At 41.6% G+C, this 19944-nt stretch overlaps 1 protein-coding gene across 1 annotated transcript; it reads left to right on the top strand.

The window, feature by feature from the left end:
- The first annotated feature begins 596 nt into the window (after positions 1–596).
- On the top strand, positions 597–19584 carry LOC117490055 (NACHT, LRR and PYD domains-containing protein 3-like). Its single transcript, XM_034139646.1, has 15 exons — positions 597–689; positions 6820–6916; positions 8892–9048; positions 10208–10291; positions 10394–10513; positions 10632–10745; positions 11658–11736; positions 14225–14453; positions 14613–16416; positions 16522–16695; positions 16787–16960; positions 17694–17867; positions 18557–18603; positions 18815–19257; positions 19522–19584. The coding sequence occupies exons 4-15, from the start codon at positions 10272–10274 to the stop codon at positions 19582–19584; spliced, it is 3441 nt and encodes a 1146-aa protein (XP_033995537.1). The 5' UTR covers positions 597–689; positions 6820–6916; positions 8892–9048; positions 10208–10271.
- The last annotated feature ends 360 nt before the right edge of the window (positions 19585–19944 follow it).

Genomic DNA, 19944 nt, shown 5'->3' on the forward strand with positions numbered 1-19944 from the left:
TTTTATTTCCTTCACATAGCTTGCTCATATTATATACCCAAGTGACTGCAATATAGCATAATGTGTTTTCTCTTCTCTCATACACTGAGATGTATTAAATTGAATCCTTGTGAATTTTGATGCCAACGATAAAATGTAGTACTTCTATATTTGTGATCAATATGTAATATGATCAGAAGAGTGGAGTGTAATGGAACATGTTATCATGCTGAGTGAGCATTTAAGGTTCACCATCTGTTCTTCTTTTACAAGCTATTTCTCCCAACAGGTAGCAGTAACATGTCCTAACCTAAATGAGTCGTAAATGGTGTTAGAGCTATTTGTTGCTGATGTTTTTGCTAGCTGGTGTGTTTAAAAGAATCCTATATGTTTCTAATCAGACAGATACACACATGATCAACACGGCTGCTTCATCACATCTCAATGTCACTGCTGACTGTGTTTCATTAGATTGTCAGTTAGCCCCATCTAGTGGACAGCTAGTAGAACTACATCACCTCTCACTGGTTTCTTGCTCTTGTTGGACCTGTTCTCACGTGACTCTGATGTGTTGTTACACTCTGAAGTTATGAGGGTGTGACTGCGTCCTCAGATCAGATGCACGCAGACACAGGACTGAAGAGGAAGACATGAGCAGAGTTTCTTCCACACATGCAGGCGTCTACATTGACCTGAAGGACATTCAACAGGTGAGAATATGATTTTAAAAATGTGGGATTATACATTTGGGGATGAAAACAACCAAGTAGTTACCTAAGCTAACCACAGAGTTGTGTTGACTAAAACTCAGTTCATTGATGAGAATCCTACCAGAGGAATCTGTAAATGTTTGATCATCAGGATCACTTTGATCACATTGTTCTGTATCACTGTTTAGCTGGACAGGACTGATGTTTCTTGATGCTGATTCTATATATCTATTAAGTATTGTGGAGAATGTCCCTCGGAGTTAAAGAATGATTTTAGAAAGACTTCCTTGTAATGGTGCCAGTTTTTGGCAGCAGTTTGATTGTAATCTGAGCTCATCAGTGCTGTGAGGGAGTGTCTAACCCGGATCCACGTGACTGAGGTGCTTTTGTTTATTTTAATCTTTGAAGAGTAAACATACCAGGAATGATGTAAAACCTCTTTGAGGTCTCTCCACATTCACTGCGTGTTTAGGGCCTTCATGTCTTTACTGATACTGCAGTCAGAGACACTCCAGTGGAGTCTCATGTTAGCTGGACTTTGTATCTGAAACTGTTTGATGGAGCGTTGAGTTTTCTGATGGGATGTTTGTGATAGCATGAGATATGTTAGTGGAGGGCTCCGTCTTCTGTTCTAGTATCAGCGTCTGAACTGCAGCAATTTTTTTCGAGAAATGACCCCTTAAATGATGACTTCTGGTGATGTTAGAGGGGGGGGGAAAGGAGAAATCGAGGCTTAAAAATATGAGAAGACTGATCAATACCTCCATAATCTTCAGTGTGGAAAATATTATTTATCAACCTGAACATCTACTACTTTACCAGGAATTTGTGTTCTCAGAACTGGTCTGTTTTTTTCTTTCTTAAAACTGTTCATGTTTTATGAACCAACACCTTCACCAAGTAGCTTTACAGTGAACTGCATGTGAGATATAAAATTAATAGCATCTTTTCAGTAGCATTAATTATAAATATTTAAGTGGTTCAATACAAGTCACTACAGCATTTCAAACTGAACTGTGAATAAATGCAATTTAAAAAAAATAACCACAGCACAAAATGTCATAAATTGTGTTTTTTCTTTGTTTCTCTGAGGATTATTTACAAACAGGCTTATTTACATATAGCAATAACTCAGAAATGAAAAAGCTACATCGTCTAACACGAACAACCAGTTAGCATAATGATAATATATGTGTTATGTACAATGTAACTGGCAAGGCTAGAGCAAGAAAGAACATAAAGTTTGCAAAAGGTTTAAATAACTTCAAGTATCTGTCTTCAGATTACGTGGAGGTTTTAGTCCGATGGGAAGCAGATTTTAAGCGACACCGAAGATAAACCAAAAATGTGGTGGAGCTGCAAACCGTGTAGTGTTGCTGGGACAGAACAGGAGCTATAACCGTTGGAAAATACATCACAGACAATGCAACAAACGTGGAGACAGAACAATCACTTCTGTGATAAATGCCCACTTATTAATAAACTTCTAACAACCATGGGAAACCTCCTCTCTACATATAAAGTGATATCCAAGCATGGGAAACAAAAGACAGCATTTACCTGTTTGCATCCAGCTAGCCAAGCCTTTCTTGTGTACCAGCTACTTGTGAAGCCTCGTGTATAAATTTTGTCTTTTTCACGAGATTGCTGCGATATATTCAAATCGGGTTGGTCCGGTGCAAGGTCTTTAAGCAACAATTTATCTGCCAAACTTCTCCTTTCGAAAGGATTGGAGATTAGCTCATGAACAGAATTAGGCGCGGACCGAGGTCCGGAGACTCCACCTGCACACGAAGCCATCCTCATCAACTACTGCGTCAATCGGATACGAGTCACTGTCCAAACTACTCACAGACTGCACTGGGCGCTGACATTGGCGCCCGGTGACCGTCATCTTTGACGACGCTGATTGGCTGAAATTATATTTTCGCGGCATAGTTTACACGTTACAGATAGCAACAGTCAGCTGCTAGTGGCTGCTGCTGCACTGGTTGAAGGCTCCTCTCTTAGCGCCCAGACGAGAGAAGGTGCATGGGCAAGGCCAGGCAGGAAACATGTGACTTATCAGTAACTTTAGACATCGTAACACAATTTTAAACGAGATTTTATTGTAGATTATACATTTTACTGATACCAATTATATAATATTTACCTAGTTCATTAAAAATAAAAATAAAAACATATATTTTTTTTTAAACATATATATTTTTTTTAATTTTAATTTTAATTATTATTTATTTTTATTTTTTTCAATATGGGAAGAGGTGGGGCGGCGCCCCTAGCGCCCCTATGGACCGGCCGCCACTGCATGGTGTTTTCTGACAGTTCAAATGTCTTTAAACTAAGTTAAACTGACCGGATCGATATGACAGCACAGGGTCCCTTGATCAGAGCATCCTTAGCAACTAACTACTATACAGAGATAACAGACCCACCAATCAGAATCCAGTATTTAACGTGGCCATTCTAAAAGGCCAGTTATATCATCTGACGGTATGAGCAGAAAGTACTTGATAACTTGCTGTTGTCACTGCAATGTGTGTGCGACACAACTATTTGGCCAAGACGCTGCAGGCGGCTCAGTCGGCTCTGTTGTTGTTTCTGATGTTGGTTTCCAGGGGAATTCCACGGTGATCAGTCCTGTTGTTTATTATCATTTGATGTCTTGTGTTTTTGACGCCTTTTTAATCATAGCATTTGCATAGACCTGTGCACATCCTTCAGTTAGAGACTCCACCTTTTAGGGAAACAAGAACAGTAGAAAAGTCCAACATACTACACTTAAAAATAGGTATAACAGAGTGTAGAGCACATGTGTCAAACTAAAACTTAATCCAAATATAATTTGTTCATAAATAAATACTTAGAAGGAAGTCCCCGGTGCCTAAACACCATGCCCCCATGAGAACTTCACATGCAGTTAGACCTTTCCAGCGTGTGGCGGCTGACATACTGGAGTTGCCGGTCACATCAAAAGGCAACCGGTATGTGTTGGTTGTTGAGGACTATTTCACAAAATTTGTAAATCTGTCATCATCCCCGATCAAAAAGCCCCGACGGTCGCGGAGTGTCTCTTCCAGAACTACATCTTGGAGCATGGGGTAATGGAAACTCTGCACACTGATATGGGCAGACAGTTCGAATCAGATGTTGTGAGGCATTTGTGCGGCGTGTTAGGTGTGAAGAAGACGCACACCACGCCTTACAATCCGAAGTCTGATGGCATGGTAGAGAGGTTTAATAGGACACTTATCGATCAGTTGGCGAAATCTCTTCTATCATGTGAGGGGGAGTGGGACTCTTTTCTGTCACAGGTCGCATTTGCGTACAATACCAGTGTACATTCCAGCACAGGCTTCACGCCGTATTTTCTCACGCATGGCAGGGAGGCCAGGACTCCGGTGGATGTTTTACTGGGTCCAAAGCGGGATGATCTGGTGCAGGGTCCCCGGGAAGACTTTGCTGGTTCCCTTCTCAGACGCTTGGACACGGCGTTTGATCAGACAAGGGATAACAATTTTGCTGCAAGCAGCAAACAGAAGTCGTACTATGACGCCAGAGTGAGGCACGACCCGTATGAAGTCGGGGATTTGGTGTGGTTAAATGATCCCACTGAGAGCCGCCGTAAGCTGGCTCCCCACTGGAAGGGGCCTTATCTGGTGCAGAGGCGAATGGATAGGGGTGATGAAGTGGGGGTCACGTACCAACTAAGTAGCCCGTTTGGGGATGAAGCCTCTCTCCAAACTGTCCATTACGACAGACTACGGCGATACAACCTGCCGGTAGCCTTTCCCTTGGAGGGACCATCAAGGTCTCTCTTAAACCTTTCTCAGCCTCTTCCGTTGCAAGATGCAGTCTCCCCACAGAGCTCTGGACGCTTGAGGTTTTCCGATGGGGAAAGTGGCTGTGATCTTGGGCCGGGTTCTGGGGCTGGTGATTCCCCTGAGCTCGAACAAGCCGTTTGATGTTTTATTTGGGCTGTGGATGTGTTTTGTTTGTCATTGTTTTCATTCAAAGATTTTTTTTCTTCAAATGTACGTCATGCCTGCATGTATTATTCTGCGGAGTGGTGTGTAGTTTGTTATGTTTTTGGGGTTTTTCGTGGTTGTATTGTTTTTTTGTTTTTTTATGTTTGTTGTGTTCTCACCATGTGTGTGGAAATGGGGACATTTCTTTCAGTAAGGGGGGACGCATGTAAGCATTGGGTTGAGAGGTCATGTGTTGTGAGCATGCGCAGTCTGTCCTGGAGGGGTGAGAGGAAGAGTGGGGTGTGACTCGACGATAAATAAACGGAGGCATCTGTGACGCTCCAAAAAGTACTAAGTTCCTGAGTTTTTGTTACACAGAAGTATTCTTGAAGCCTTAACACCTCGGACGTTACACTAACACTGACTGGGTTTCTGACACCGGTTACACAGGTTTTCACGTCACTCTGTTTGTTTTTGATATTCCCAAGTAGTTGGTTGGGTACATGTACCCCAGTGATGTTAATTATGCCTGTGATGAGAGGTAAGTAAGTAAGTAAGTACAACTTTATTTATATAGCACCCTGCTCAACACGATGTACAAAGTGCTTTACAGTACAGTACACAGGACACAATTCAAAGTACAACTATAAAATGTAGAATAAAAGGCATAAAACAGCAGCAGGTAATACATAGGATAACACATATCTCAGGTACAATTAAAGATCCGAATTTCAAACCCTCCAGAGAGAAAAGGGATGCACCGTTGACCTCTTTCGACGACAGAGATTACATGCATGCATAGGCCTAGGGGAGTGCCAGAGGAGTTTAAAGACATCAGATATTGGCGAGACTCTAATCACTCTTCTTTTGGGTAACTATTAATACAAATGTTGATATGATAAATGATATTTATAACAATCAGCAATCGTTAATTACACTCATGATGCTATTAAAGGATCAGCTGATCAGTTCGATGCTCCCTCCCACAGAACAGAATGGCACCAGACATGCTCCTGCTGAGGAAGGAGGTGTTTGTGATCTGTCCGTGATGCTTGCTGTACATTTATCCCCAACAACACTGTTAGATGGATCTGTCACTAAAGCTTCAGCAGGGCTTCGGTCACTCAGAGTTAGCTGAACACTCTGGCTAGAAACTTCACTCACAGGCTGGTTTGATGGCATAAATGGAAAGAGGTGATTTTAGCTATTATCACCTCTCTAATCACTGTCATGGGACTGTTGGCTCTGTGTGGCTGTTGCATTATTCCCTGTGTTAGAGGACTTGTTATGAAAACTATCGACAAATCAGTATCAAACACTTTGTTAGCCGATCAACCCCTGAAGATTGAACCTGACATTTTCTACTCCTCATCCTTTTACTCCAGTTCTGACTTTGATGATGATTCATCTGCGTAAATATATTTTGTTTTGTTTTATTTCCTTCACATAGCTTGCTCATATTATATACCCAAGTGACTGCAATATAGCATAATGTGTTTTGTCTTCTCTCATACACTGAGATGTATTAAATTGAATCCTTGTGAATTTTGATGCCAACGATAAAATGTAGTACTTCTATATTTGTGATCAATATGTGATATGATCAGAAGAGTGGAGTGTCATGGAACATGTTATCATGCTGAGTGAGCATTTCAAGTTCACCATCTGTTCTTCTTTCACAAGCTATTTCTCCCAACAGGTAGCAGTAACATGTCCTAACCTGAATGAGTCGTAAATGGTGTTAGAGCTATTTATTGTTGCTAATGTTTTTGCTAGCTGGTGTGTTTAAAAGAATCCTATATGTTTCTAATCAGACAGATACACACATGATCAACATGATCAACCCTGATGTAAACAAGACGAAAGTCTTTCTCTGGTCTGCATCCCCTTAACAATTGTATGTTTTGAGCTGTACTGTACTGTACCCAATATACAAGCTGTTAATAAACTTTTCAATCAATCAATCAAAACACGGCTGCTTCATCACAGCTCAATGTCACTGCTGACTGTGTTTCATTAGATTGTCAGTTAGTCCCATCTAGTGGACAGCTAGTAGAACTACATCACCTCTCACTGGTTTCTTGCTCTTGTTGGACCTGTTCTCACGTGACTCTGATGTGTTGTTACACTCTGAAGTTATGAGGGTGTGTCTGCGTCCTCAGATCAGATGCACGCAGACACAGGACTGATGAGGAAGAAATGAGCAGAACTTCTTCCACATATGCAGGCGTCTAAATTGACCTGAAGAGAATTCAACAGGTGAGAAAAATGTGGGATTATACATTTGGGGATAAAAACAACCAAGTAGTTACCTAAACTAACCACAGAGTTGTGTTGACTAAAACTCAGTTCATTGATGAGAATCCTATCAGAGAAATCTGTAAATGTTTGATCATCAGGATCACTTTGATCACATTGTTCTGTATCACTGTTTAACTGGACAGGACTGATTCTATATATCTATAAAGTATTGTGGAGAATGTCCCTCGCAGTTAAAGAATGATTTTAGAAAGACTTCCTTGTAATGGTGCCAGCAGCTTTTGGCAGCAGGTTGATTGTAATCTGAGATATCATCAGCAGTGAGAAATGCAGGCAGTGACTGATCCGGTCCAACAGCTCCGATCAACGTGAACAACATGTTTTAAAAAAATAAAAAGTTCAACATAGCAGAGTAAACATAGCAGATGTGATATAACACCTTTGAGGTCTCCTCACATTCACTGCGTGTTTAGGGTCTTCATGTCTTTACTGATACTGCAGTCAGAGACGCTCCAGTGGAGTCTCATGTTAGCTGGACTTTGTATCTGAAACTGTTTGATGGAGCATTGAGTTTTCTGATGGGATGTTTGTGATAGCATGAGATATGTTAGTGGAGGGCTCCGTCTTCTGTTCTAGTATCAGCGTCTGAACTGCAGCAACGTAACTTAAAATTACAGCAGCACTGATCCAGGTTTCCAGTAACTGTCCAAGTCTGTTTAAATTGTATTTCCCATCAACCAGTCTCTAAATACAGCCAGAGCCCATTCCCTTTAAACACTAGTGTTCTTCTTCTCTGTTTATTTACTTTAAAATATCAAATTCACAAAGTATATGGTGTTTTCTGATAGTTCAAATGTCTTTAAACTAAGTTAAACTGACCGGATCGATATGACAGCACAGGGTCCCTTGATCAGAGCATCCTGAGCAACTAACTACTAAACAGAGATAACAGACCCACCAATCAGAATCCAGTATTTAACGTGGCCATTCTAAAAGGCCAGTTATATCATCTGACGGTATGAGCAGAAAGTACTTGATAACTTGCTGTTGTCACTGCAATGTGTGTGCGACACAACTATTTGGCCAAGACGCTGCAGGCGGCTCAGTCGGCTCTGTTGTTGTTTCTGATGTTGGTTTCCAGGGGAATTCCACGGTGATCAGTCCTGTTGTTTATTATCATTTGATGTCTTGTGTTTTTGACGCCTTTTTAATCATAGCATTTGCATAGACCTGTGCACATCCTTCAGTTAGAGACTCCACCTTTTAGGGAAACAAGAACAGTAGAAAAGTCCAACATACTACACTTAAAAATAGGTATAACAGAGTGTAGAGCACATGTGTCAAACTAAAACTTAATCCAAATATAATTTGTTCATAAATAAATACTAAAACTCGCAATGTCCAACTTGGCCAATCAAAATAACAATAAAAAAAAAACATTTTTGTCTGTATCACTCAAAATGGTTTATCTTATTTGAAGCTTATGTACTTGAAAGGCCTAAAATAGTTTTTTTCTAACAAAGCCTTTTGCTAGAACTTTAACCATCCTCTTGTTGCCCTCTCTACCTAATGTGTTAATGTTTTTATTCAGATTGTTTTACTCTGCAGCACTTTGAGTTTTGTTTATTAAAATGAAAAGTGTGATTAAAAATAACATTGATTAATTGTGTTATTGGTGTAGGATCCATAGTTACAATTTTCTTGACTTTAACCTGGAATCCTAATAAAACAACATATCTGTGTCTCCAGGCGTCCGCAGAGAGGAAGGAGATCAGTCAATACTGTACGTCTGTGTAAAACTCTTCATCACAGCTACACTAGGATGCTAATGAGATCACGTCAACTGTCAGAGATAACATTTGTAAATTAGTGCTGAGCTTTATTTAATTGGATGATCAGTTACCACCATCTAGTGGACAGCTAGTAGAACTACACCATATCTCAAGTTGACTGGTTTCTTGTGCTTGTTGGACAGGTTTCTTGTGACTGATGTGTTTTGATGCTCTGAAGTTATGAGGGTGTGACGGCGTCCTCAGATCAGATGCAGGCAGACACAGGACTGATGAGGATGAGATGAGCAGAGATACATGAAGCATGAAGGTGTTTCAATTGACCTGAAGGACATTCAGAAGGTAAGAATATGATTTAAATGCTTTTTGGAAATGTGGGATTATACATTTGAGGATAATTCTAAGCAAGATGTAACACCTAACCTGACAAAGTATTTTTCATTCCTAAAACTCATCAGGTGAGAATCCTACCAGAGGAACCTGTAAATGTTTGATCATCAGGATCACTTGTTCTGTATCACCGTTTAAATATTTCTTGCTGCTAAATATCTATTCTAAAGTTTTGTGGAGAATGTTTTTTAAGAAAGACTTCCTTGTAAAGGTGACAGTTTTTGGCAGCAGTTTGATTGTAATCTGAGTAAGCATCCTTAGTGCTGGGAGGAAATGTAAGAACCAGACTGACGGCTCGGATCAACGGGACTGAGGTGTTTTCATTTCTTTATCTTTGAAGCGTACACATACCAGGCAGGTTATAAAATATCCTTTGTGGTCTCTTCACAGTCACTGTGGGTATAGGGTCTTCATGTCTTTGATGATACTGCATACAGAGACGCTCCAGTGGAGTCTCATGTCAGCTGGACTTTGTATCTGAAATCCTCTCCTCTCCAAGTCAGTTCATTGTGGGTGCACTTTAACACATTGAGACAACCTAACACCTATATGTTCAACATAGAGTTTTTCTGGGTGAATCTGGGGGCTGTGCAGCACGTGTTGGGGTCCCTGCATCCGTTCCAGGACTCCAGAATACCAGGATGTTCAACTGCAGCTGGTTGCATTTTGTAGTTTGTAAACCAGCATGCTTTTCTGGCTATTCTGACCCACAATCCTTTGCATTGGATAAACAAGTGGGTAGTATGTCCCAATTGAATGCCTATTGCATGCAAGAGAACAGACTTTGTAACTGCAGTGGCAGAACTTATGAAGAGGAAAAATAAAAAGTATATCATTTCCTAACCCTAACCCTAACCCTAACCCTAACCCTAACCCTTACCCTAACCCTAACCCTAACCCTAACCTCCACAGCAGATATGCCGCTCGTCCATTAACTTCTCTCATTCTTGATATTGCTGATAAACACAGTTCATTGTAAATCTCCATAGATAAATACATTGTGTTTGATTTAGTATAAGCTCACACAGACTCCCTTCTTGTTCATTCCCAGATCCAGTGTGTGACAGAGAGGAAGGAGCAGTAATGAGCATGTTGTTGTGTTTGTGTTTAGGTACGACACCACAACAGATCCACCAGGAATCTACAGAGGACGTTTGAACCTGCCAACCTGCAAGATGGAAACCACTGATCCAAAGTTACTATTTATCTTATCAGTATTAACATATTCAAAAGTCAGCTTCATGTTCAGCAGAGTTTCAGTGCACCTTTGCATTCATCATGTTTTTGATCCTATCAGGATCCACCATGAGGGACCAGACTCTCCTGGACCTGGACCCAGCTGTGTGTCCATGAAGAGTGGAAACTCTACGCCTCGATTTATTACGTTTAAAGAGGGAGAGCATGATGATAGTCCAGAGTAAGAATTTAAAGCAAGAGTCATTTTTCTTTTTCTCTATTAAAACGCTTGAAATTCAACATAATTATCAACAAAGTTTTATCTTCTGAACATTCATCAGTGATTGTGTTTCTATCAGGATCCACCATGAGAGACCAGACCCTCCTGGACCCAGCTGTGTGTCCATGAAGAGTGACTGGTCTATGCCTCGACCTATTGGGTTTAAAGATGGAGAGCATAGTGATGGACCAAGGTATGAATTAAAGTTATTTTTGTTGTTCGCTTTTAAAACTTTATTATTTCTACATCATTCTCGGCTGCATTTTATTTCCTGCACATTGTAAAGGAGTTCTTGAAGCAAAGAACTGAACCACAAGGAGAACACAGCAGAGCTTCAAACTGATGTCAGACACTGAAGATTTATTGCACTTCCGACAGTCTGACACAATCACCACATTCAAAACTGTCCTGTTCGGATCAGCCTACTCACTTTAGTCTGGTTTGTTTATCAATGCTACTTCCTGTCCCCGTCTGCTTTTCATTCATGTCTCTTTTTCTGTCTGCCCAGCCTGAATTTGATATGTTGCTGTTTTTACTTGTTGAGTGTTTCTTTGATGCAGTGTAAAGTGTTCTTTGGTGTCTTGAAAGGCACCTCCAAATAAAATGCATTGTTATTATTATCATTATTATTATTATTATTATTTGTCAGTCAGATGTTTTCTCTCTGACTCATGGCATATATTGAGTCCTATCAGTATCTGAAGGAGAGAATGTTTACAACCTTTCTTTATGCATATTAAGAAGTAAGAAAGGGGTCATCTCTTAACCCAGCTGATGAAGAGAGCCTCAGGAAACAGCCGCCAGCAAGTCTTCATACAATAGGGCGCCCAAACCCCAAGGCCCAATAACTGCTGTCTGTAGAGACAAACAAGTTTAATCATTCTTTATTACACTTTCATCAGTGATTGTGTTTCTATAAGGATCCACCATCTGAGACCAGTCCACTGCACACTACATTATTCTGAAATGGTATTTTACTTTAATCAAATGACCATGGACATCTTTGTTTAAGCTGTATGTCCGGTTTGAAGGAGGATCTTCTAACACAGCACATGTAACTCTTAGTTTCTGTATTTGCTTTACAATCCTCCTCTTTGCTCCACAGAGTTCATCAGCAGAGATCAGAGGGTCCTGGTGGTCCGTCTGCCCAGCAGCATCAAACTCACCTGGACTCCATATTGATGGTGAGTGGGTGTACAGCTACTCCTACTGACCACAACAGCCCATACGGTCTCCCTAATCCTTAAATAATTTGCATACTTCTGAAGTTACAATTGCTGTTTTGAGTGCATAAGTATGCAAAGTATACTCAGTAAAAAGTTGAGTAGAGTGTGGACCGCTCGAAACTTCTCACTATCAACAATTGCCATTTTGGCTTCCCAACGGAAGTTGCGAGGCCAGTCAGATGTTAATGAACGGTGAACATGTAACGGACTAGAATAGCCTGTTAACATCAAATGTATCTAAAAGGTTCATATTCCCGGCCACACCAACACAGCGAGAATGACACCAAATGAATGTATACAATGATTTGTCTTTATGACAAAAAACTTTAAAACACCTTGTTAACCTCTTAAGCACGGCGGTCCCCCCATTGGACCCCTCCCACCGTTTCTTTTTGAGATAATGTCTCAGGGCTTCTTAACATTTATGAAACTTTTAATGTGTAGCACCAGATTAACGGGAAGAATCTCAGCTAACTGAAGATATGAACCATTTTTACCAAAACAAAACACAAGTCTCATAAGAAGCGTCTAAATGACCCCTGAGCGAAAAAATTCTAACGCACTGCGGCACACAATTCAAGATAAAAATACCCTTATTACTTATCGTAGCTGCACATACAATATAGCCGATTAAAGCTGAGACTCCACTGATTATTTAGGTATAGTATCATCACTGAGCGATCCGAACTTGCGTCAGGGGAAGCAAACACAGACATCACAACACGTACCTTTACGGAGCTTTTACGGCAGATCGTCTCACCGTAGCTGTCAATTAGGTCAAAAGACGTGTTCAATGGCATTAAAATGAAAAAAAAAAATGCTACAACTGTTGATCCATAGGTTGATAATGTACCTGTGCCTTTTAAAAAATTATTTATAATCCATAATTCCATTTTTTATGTAAAAATCGGAGCGGAAAAGTTAGCTGCTAATGGTAGCCACCAGAGTGTATGCAGCTTCCGGTTTTGGTCATGTGTCACTCTCACTCCTTATTTGTTAACGTTTTGGTGTACGTAACGTAACTTCCCCTCGATTCCATTGGCTCTAGCGGTTATAAAGAGATTTCATTCATCAAAATCGAGCAAGGGGGGCCAGAGATAGGTCAAATCCACCCAAATGACCCCAGAAGTGGGGTTTTTTGGCTAAATCTCTCTAAAAAGGTCAAATGTCACTTGTTTTGCATCAATCTTGATACAGGGTACTTATTATATGTTGTACTTTGGATTCCTAAAGCTTTTAGTCTACTAACCCATCATCCAAGGGTAGTTTTCACTATAAGTAAAAAAAAATTTTTGGACGGACACTATAATTTACAGTTTTTTACTATGTAAAATCTGACTTTTCTTTAAAATAAAAAACATCTATATTGATTCTGACTTTTCTACATCCAACTCACAGGTTTATCATTACTTTGAAAATAAAGATTATTAATTTAACCCTTTTAGAAGGGAAGATATGGTCATTTGTTCTGGGAATGTCATTTTCGAGCCTGAGACCTGAAAAACAGGCTCAGGGCTTAAGAGGTAAATAAATATTTAAATAAGACACAGTTATAATGTTCAATGCGTCAAGCAATAGTTCAGGTGAATGGTTTCAAATACTAAAAGTCCAGTGCAGTTTATATGGAAAAACCCGCTCCGCGTTTTCCCTTGCGCAAGGGAAAGGGCGTGCTTCAGCGGGGCTGTCGATAGAGTGTGGCCACTGTTTCGGTCCAGTCCGGGAAATCCAGTGCCAGATATTCCACGTAGCCAGCCAGCCAAAATATTATCGCCACTGCCACTCTACCGTCGCCCTCTCGCCACGGAACCCTCGGTACACAGAAAGGGGACTCAGGATACTTACTTCAGTGACAAAACACAAGCTCAATAAGGAGGAAATTACCACTTCCCTTAGTTTGGAGATTTAGAGAGCGTTGAAACAACAACGATGGTCGGAGGCAGCTTCACCAGGGCGAGAGGAGGAAGGTCTGGTTCGCATCTGTGTGTCTTTGTTATGACAGTTCGTGGAGAAGGTAAAGGAAGCATGCAAATATTTATACACAACAAGAGTTCATCGTCATGATAGCGGACAACAACATTAAAATCACAACAATATATAACATGCATCAGTCATAAAAAGGTTTAACCATACATCGCACTGTCTTACAAGATGGCTCTATGCACTTTATGACAAACACTGCACTATAAAGTTATAGATTGGTATATTTCACTGATAACACGTCTAATAATGATGATACTGCCTCCTGGTTTTTGCTACGGTAAATTGTATCCAATACTAAGCCTTTTCTACACTTTTACTTTGCACATGCTGAATTATATTATTACACTATCGGGAATTGTGTTTCTTGTCCTGAGATGACAATATAGGCCTGCAGATGCTCAGCATTCCAGAGAGTTTCTATCCGATGTTGACAACCAGTTAAAGTTTACATTTCATTCTGTTCCAGCTGCTCGAGGAGAACATTGTTACTTTTGTGAAGAACGAGCTGAAGAAGATCCAGAAGGCTCTGAGTTCAGATTACCCAGAATGCTTAGAGAGTCAGAGTGAGGATGAGGAGGTGTTGGACGGTGAGGATGAAGAGCAGAGGTGGAGCAGCAGAGAGGCATTTCTGAACATCACACTGCACTTCCTGAGGAGCATGAAGCAGGAGGAGCTGGCTGAGCGTCTGCAGAGCAGTAAGAGGGTTTAACGTGTAATTTTTTACTTCTAAATAAAATAAAATATGAATCAATCATCAATATAATTTGTATCACATCCGTGATATATTCTGGGCTGGAAATATTGGCAGACTGTTTCAATTAATATGCTGAATGGGTTTGTGTTTGTCCATTCAGGAACTGCTGCTGCAGTCTGCAGACGTAAACTCAAATCCACCCTGAAGGAGAGGTTCCAGTGTGTGTTTGAGGGCATTGCTAAAGCAGGAAACCCAACCCTTCTGAACCAGATCTACACAGAGCTCTACATCACAGAGGGGGGGGCTGCAGAGGTCAATGATGAACATGAGGTCAGACAGATTGAAACAGCATCCAGGAAACCAGACAGACCAGAAACAACCATCAGACAAGAAGACCTCTTTAAAGCCTCACCTGGAAGAGATGCACCAATCAGAGCAGTGATGACAAAGGGCGTGGCTGGCATTGGGAAAACAGTCTTAACACAGAAGTTCACTCTGGACTGGGCTGAAGGCAAAGCCAACCAGGACATCCAGTTCACATTTCCATTCACCTTCAGAGAGCTGAATGTGGTGAGAGAGAACAAGTACAGCTTGGTGGAACTTGTTCATCACTTCTTCTCTGAAACCAGAGACGCAGGAATCTGCAGGTTTGATCAGTTCCCGGTTGTGTTCATCTTTGACGGTCTGGATGAGTGTCGACTTCCTCTGGACTTCCACAACACTGAGATCCTGACTGATATCACAGAGTCCACCTCAGTGGATGTGCTGCTGACAAACCTCATCAGGGGGAAGCTGCTTCCCTCTGCTCGCCTCTGGATAACCACACGACCTGCAGCAGCCAATCAGATCCCTCTTGAGTGTGTGGACATGGTGACAGAGGTCCGAGGGTTCACTGACCCACAGAAGGAGGAGTACTTCAGGAAGAGATTCAGAGATCAGGAGCAGGCCGGCACCATCATCTCCCACATCAAGACCTCACGAAGCCTCCACATCATGTGCCACATCCCAGTCTTCTGCTGGATCTCTGCTACAGTTCTGGAGGAGGTGTTGAAAACCAGAGAGGGAGGAGAGCTGCCCAAGACCCTGACTGAGATGTACATCCACTTCCTGGTGGTTCAGTCCAAAGTGAAGAACATCAAGTATGATGGAGGAGCTGAGACAGATCCACCCTGGAGTCCAGAGAGCAGGAAGATGATGGAGTCTCTGGGAAAGCTGGCTTTTGAGCAGCTGCAGAAAGGCAACCTGATCTTCTATGAGTCCGACCTGACAGAGTGTGGCATCGATATCACAGCAGCCTCAGTGTACTCAGGAGTGTTCACACAGGTCTTTAGAGAGGAGAGAGGACTGTACCAGGACAAGGTGTTCTGCTTCGTCCATCTGAGCGTTCAGGAGTTTCTGGCTGCTCTTCATGTCCATCTGAGCTTCATCAACTCTGGAGTCAACCTGCTGTCAGAAGAACCAGCAACCTCCTGGCTGTTTAAAGTCTTTAGAGACAAACCTACACTAACACATCTCTACCAGAGTGCTGTGGACCAGGCCTTACAGAGTCCAAACGGACACCTGGACTTGTTCCTCCGCTTCCTCCTGGGTCTTTCACTGGAGACCAATCAGAAACTCCTACAAGGCCTTTTGACACAGACAAAAGGTCGTCCAGACACCAATCACCAAACAGTCCAGTACATCAAGAAGAAGATGGATGAAGATCTGTCTCCAGAGAGAAGCATCAACCTGTTCCACTGTCTGAATGAACTGAATGATTATTCTCTAGTGGAGCAGATCCAACAGTCCTTGAGTTCAGGAAGTCTCTCCACAGATAGTCTCTCTCCTGCTCAGTGGTCAGCTCTGGTTTTCATCTTACTGTCATCAGGAGAAGATCTGGACGTGTTTGACCTGAATAAATACTCTGCTTCAGAGGAGGCTCTTCTGAGGCTGCTGCCAGTGGTCAAAGCCTCCAGGAAAGCTGTGTGAGTGGATGGATGAATGGAATACAAACATTATCCAACTTGTTTATATGTCATAGATGAGAAATAATACTTAATATTTTGTATTTATTTAAAATAATCCTTCAGGCTGAGTGGCTGTAAGCTGTCAGAGAGAAGCTGTGAAGCTCTGTCCTCAGTCCTCAGCTCCCAGTCCTCTAGTCTGAGAGAGCTGGACCTGAGTAACAACGACCTGCAGGATTCAGGAGTGAAGAACCTGTGTGCTGGACTGAAGAGTCCACCCTGTTCTCTGGAAACTATTAGGTAGGTCTAAAATAGTTTAAAGTCAGGGTCCTCTGAGCTCTCTTTTTCATGTATTACTTGTTTTTTTGGTCTGATGAAAATCCTCTTTCAGGCTGAGCGTCTGTAACCTGTCAGAGAGAAGCTGTGAAGCTCTGTCCTCAGTCCTCAGCTCCCAGTCCTCTAGACTGAGAGATCTGGACCTGAGTAACAACGACCTGAAGGATTCAGGAGTGAAGAACCTGTGTGCTGGACTAGAGAGTCTACCCTGTGAGCTGGAAACTCTCAGGTCAGGATTCAAGATTTATTTTAAGTTTACCCCGTAAGATTTAAATGACTTATTAAAGAGCCTCTTTGGACTAAGGGGCACCAGTATTCAAGGTTTTTTGTGTTTTCACTACTCTAGACTTTCAGGTTAGATGAGAAGATTATTCCTTTTTTACACAGTAATTATTAATGCTGTTCTTAACTATTTATTTAAATGATGCAGCCCCAATGGGAATAAATATGTAGTTTTTTATTTCACACGATTTATTCCATATCACTCTGAAAAGCAAATTGAAATAGGGTGTGTTGGAATGGATTGGCAACTCCAATTTAGGCCATCAGTAAAAGGTGACCATGAGCAGAGTCAACATTATGTGTGTTGTGCTACTACTCTAATTAAAGTAACCAATTGTGTGTGTGTGTGTGTGTGTGTGTGTGTGTGTGTGTGTGTGTGTGTGTGTGTGTGTGTGTGTGTGTGTGTGTGTGTGTGTGTGTGTGTGTGTGTGTGTGTGTGTGTGTGTGTGTGTGTGTGTGTGTGTGTGTGTGTGTGTGTGTGTGTGTGTGTGTGTGTGTGTGTGGTGTGTGTGTGTGTGTGTGTGTGTGTGTGTGTGTGTGTGTGTGTGTGTGTGTGTGTGTGTGTGTGTGTGTGTGTGGTGTGTGTGTGTGTGTGTGTGTGTGTGTGTGTGTGTGTGTGTGTGTGTGTGTGTGTGTGTGTGTGTGTGTGTGTGTGTGTGTGTGTGTGTGTGTGTGTTCAGTCTGTCAGGTTGTCTGGTCACAAACAAAGGCTGTGCTTCTCTGGCCTCAGCTCGGAGCTCCAACCCCTCTCATCTGAGAGAGCTGGACCTGAGCTACAATCATCCAGGAGACTCAGGAATGATGCTGCTGTCTGTTCTACAGAAGGATCCACTCTGCAGACTGCACACTCTCAGGTATGGACAGACCGTCAGCATGAAGAACTTCTTGTTTCTCTTAATTCTGTCCAGAGAAGCTACAGAGCCTGAGTTAGGAAACAAACTGATCCCTTAAAAAAAAGTTTATGAAAAAATATATTGGAAACATCAAAAACTTAATTCTCATTTAACCAATAAACGCAATGAGAGTGTAGGGATGTTTATCTCTATGTCCTGACTGTTAAATCTCAACAGTTACTAAATATGTTGATATTTTAATTTAAGCTCAGACATGAATGGCTTCCAGAAGATTCATCCGTAGTGATCCTTTGACCTTCATTCTAGCATCACCAGAAGGTTTACACCTGTGTAGTTTAGGGACAAATCTCAACAACTTTTGCTAAATTAAAGTTAAAATGTGTAACACACATGAGAACACCTGTTCATAAACATAAGATACAATCATGCAGATTCAAACTAGAAACCATCTCGCTGGATCCCTCAATTAGAAAGTAACAATGGCCCTTTTGACCTCCTTGCTCCGATTCAACCCATCTTCAAATTAATTTAGACTTTTCAATAATAACATTAAACATCTTTTCACCTTTTAGCGTATTGTATTCTCTGATAACTTAAAAATTATGCCTTAATATGACATTTGAAATGTTGACAGTCCTTTAACTGATTTGTGAAATGTCCTTGATCATTCAGACTGTTTCTTCCTCCAGGTTTGACCATTGTGGAGAGCAGAGGTTAAAACCTGATGTGAGGAAATGTAAGTGTGGATTTAGGTTGACTATGATGACAAAACATTCAGTTGAGATATGTATTCATTATCACATTACTGACAAGATTATATATATTATCACATGTATACAAATAAATATAAATAATATATAATAAACAGCACCAGAACAAAACAAAGGGAAAAAGCCTTCTCATGTGTTTTCTGATAAACAGATGCTGTGTTTTTCTCTTAACATCAGATTCCTGTGAACTCACACTGGACACAAACACAGTGCAAAGATACCTCAAACTGTCTGACAGCAACAGGGAGGTGACATGTGTGGAGGAGGAGCAGGAATATCCTGATCATCCAGAGAGATTTGACTTCTGGGAACAGCTGATGTGTAGAGAAGCTCTGACTGATCGCTGTTCCTGGGAGGTCGAGTGGAAAGGAAGGGTTTCTATATCAGTGACTTACAGAGGAATCAGCAGGAGAGGAGACAGTGAAGAGTCACTGTTAGGATGGAATGATCAGTCCTGGAGTCTGATCTGCTCTGATAAAGGTTACTCTGTCTGGCACAATAGCAAAGACGCAGGAGCACACAACCCCTCCTCCTCCTCCTCCTCCTCCTCCTCCTCCTCCTCCTCCTTTTCCTTTTCCTTCTTCTCCTCCTTCTTCTCCTCCGCCTCCGCCGCCTCCTCCGCCTCCTCCTCCTCCTCCTCCTCCTCCTCCTCCGCCACCTCCTCCCCCTCCTCCTCCCCCTCCTCCTCCTCCTCCTCCTCCTCCTCCTCCTCTGGTAGAGTAGCAGTGTATCTGGATCATCCTGCTGGCTCTCTCTCCTTCTACAGAGTCTCCTCTGACACACTGATCCACCTCCACACCTTCAGAACCACATTCACTGAACCTCTGTATGCTGGGTTTGGGTTGTGTTCATATCACTCCTCAGTGTCTCTGTGTTCTCTGTAGGAGGAGACCACTTCCAGTCCTGTTGTAATGTCCCTGGTCTCGGGGGACATGGACATAACATGAGTGTAGCAAGAGATATCGTCTAGTCGTGTGGTTAAAATGTTGGTAGTGACGCGGCTACACTTTGGTTGTGCCTTTACGTGGAGGAGCAGCATGTAGTTATAATGCTCCGTATATCTGCAGAAACTCCCAGTAATCAAGTGTCTCACACTTTTTGATAAATGTTTTTCAATGTATTCAAATGTGTTTTTTAAATGTTTCTTTTGCACATTGTCGTAAGTATTTTAATGTTTTTGTAAAGCCTTTTGAATTGCCTTGTTGATATGTGCTGTATAGATACACTTTATTTTATTGGCAGAAATCTTTATTTTCTTTGTAAAATGGTGAAATGATCTCCTCGGGGCTGAACTTGTTGTGTACAAA

The sequence above is a fragment of the Trematomus bernacchii genome, unplaced genomic scaffold (assembly GCF_902827165.1).
Source record: "Trematomus bernacchii unplaced genomic scaffold, fTreBer1.1, whole genome shotgun sequence".
NCBI lineage: Eukaryota > Metazoa > Chordata > Actinopteri > Perciformes > Nototheniidae > Trematomus > Trematomus bernacchii.

Coding starts and splice junctions, on each gene's coding strand:
- LOC117490055 (XM_034139646.1), top strand. CDS start 10,272: ATGGAAACCACTGATCCAAA. Junction 14,454..14,612: donor GGCTGAGCGTCTGCAGAGCA/GTAAGAGGGTTT, acceptor TTGTCCATTCAG/GAACTGCTGCTGCAGTCTGC. Junction 16,696..16,786: donor TGTTCTCTGGAAACTATTAG/GTAGGTCTAAAA, acceptor ATCCTCTTTCAG/GCTGAGCGTCTGTAACCTGT.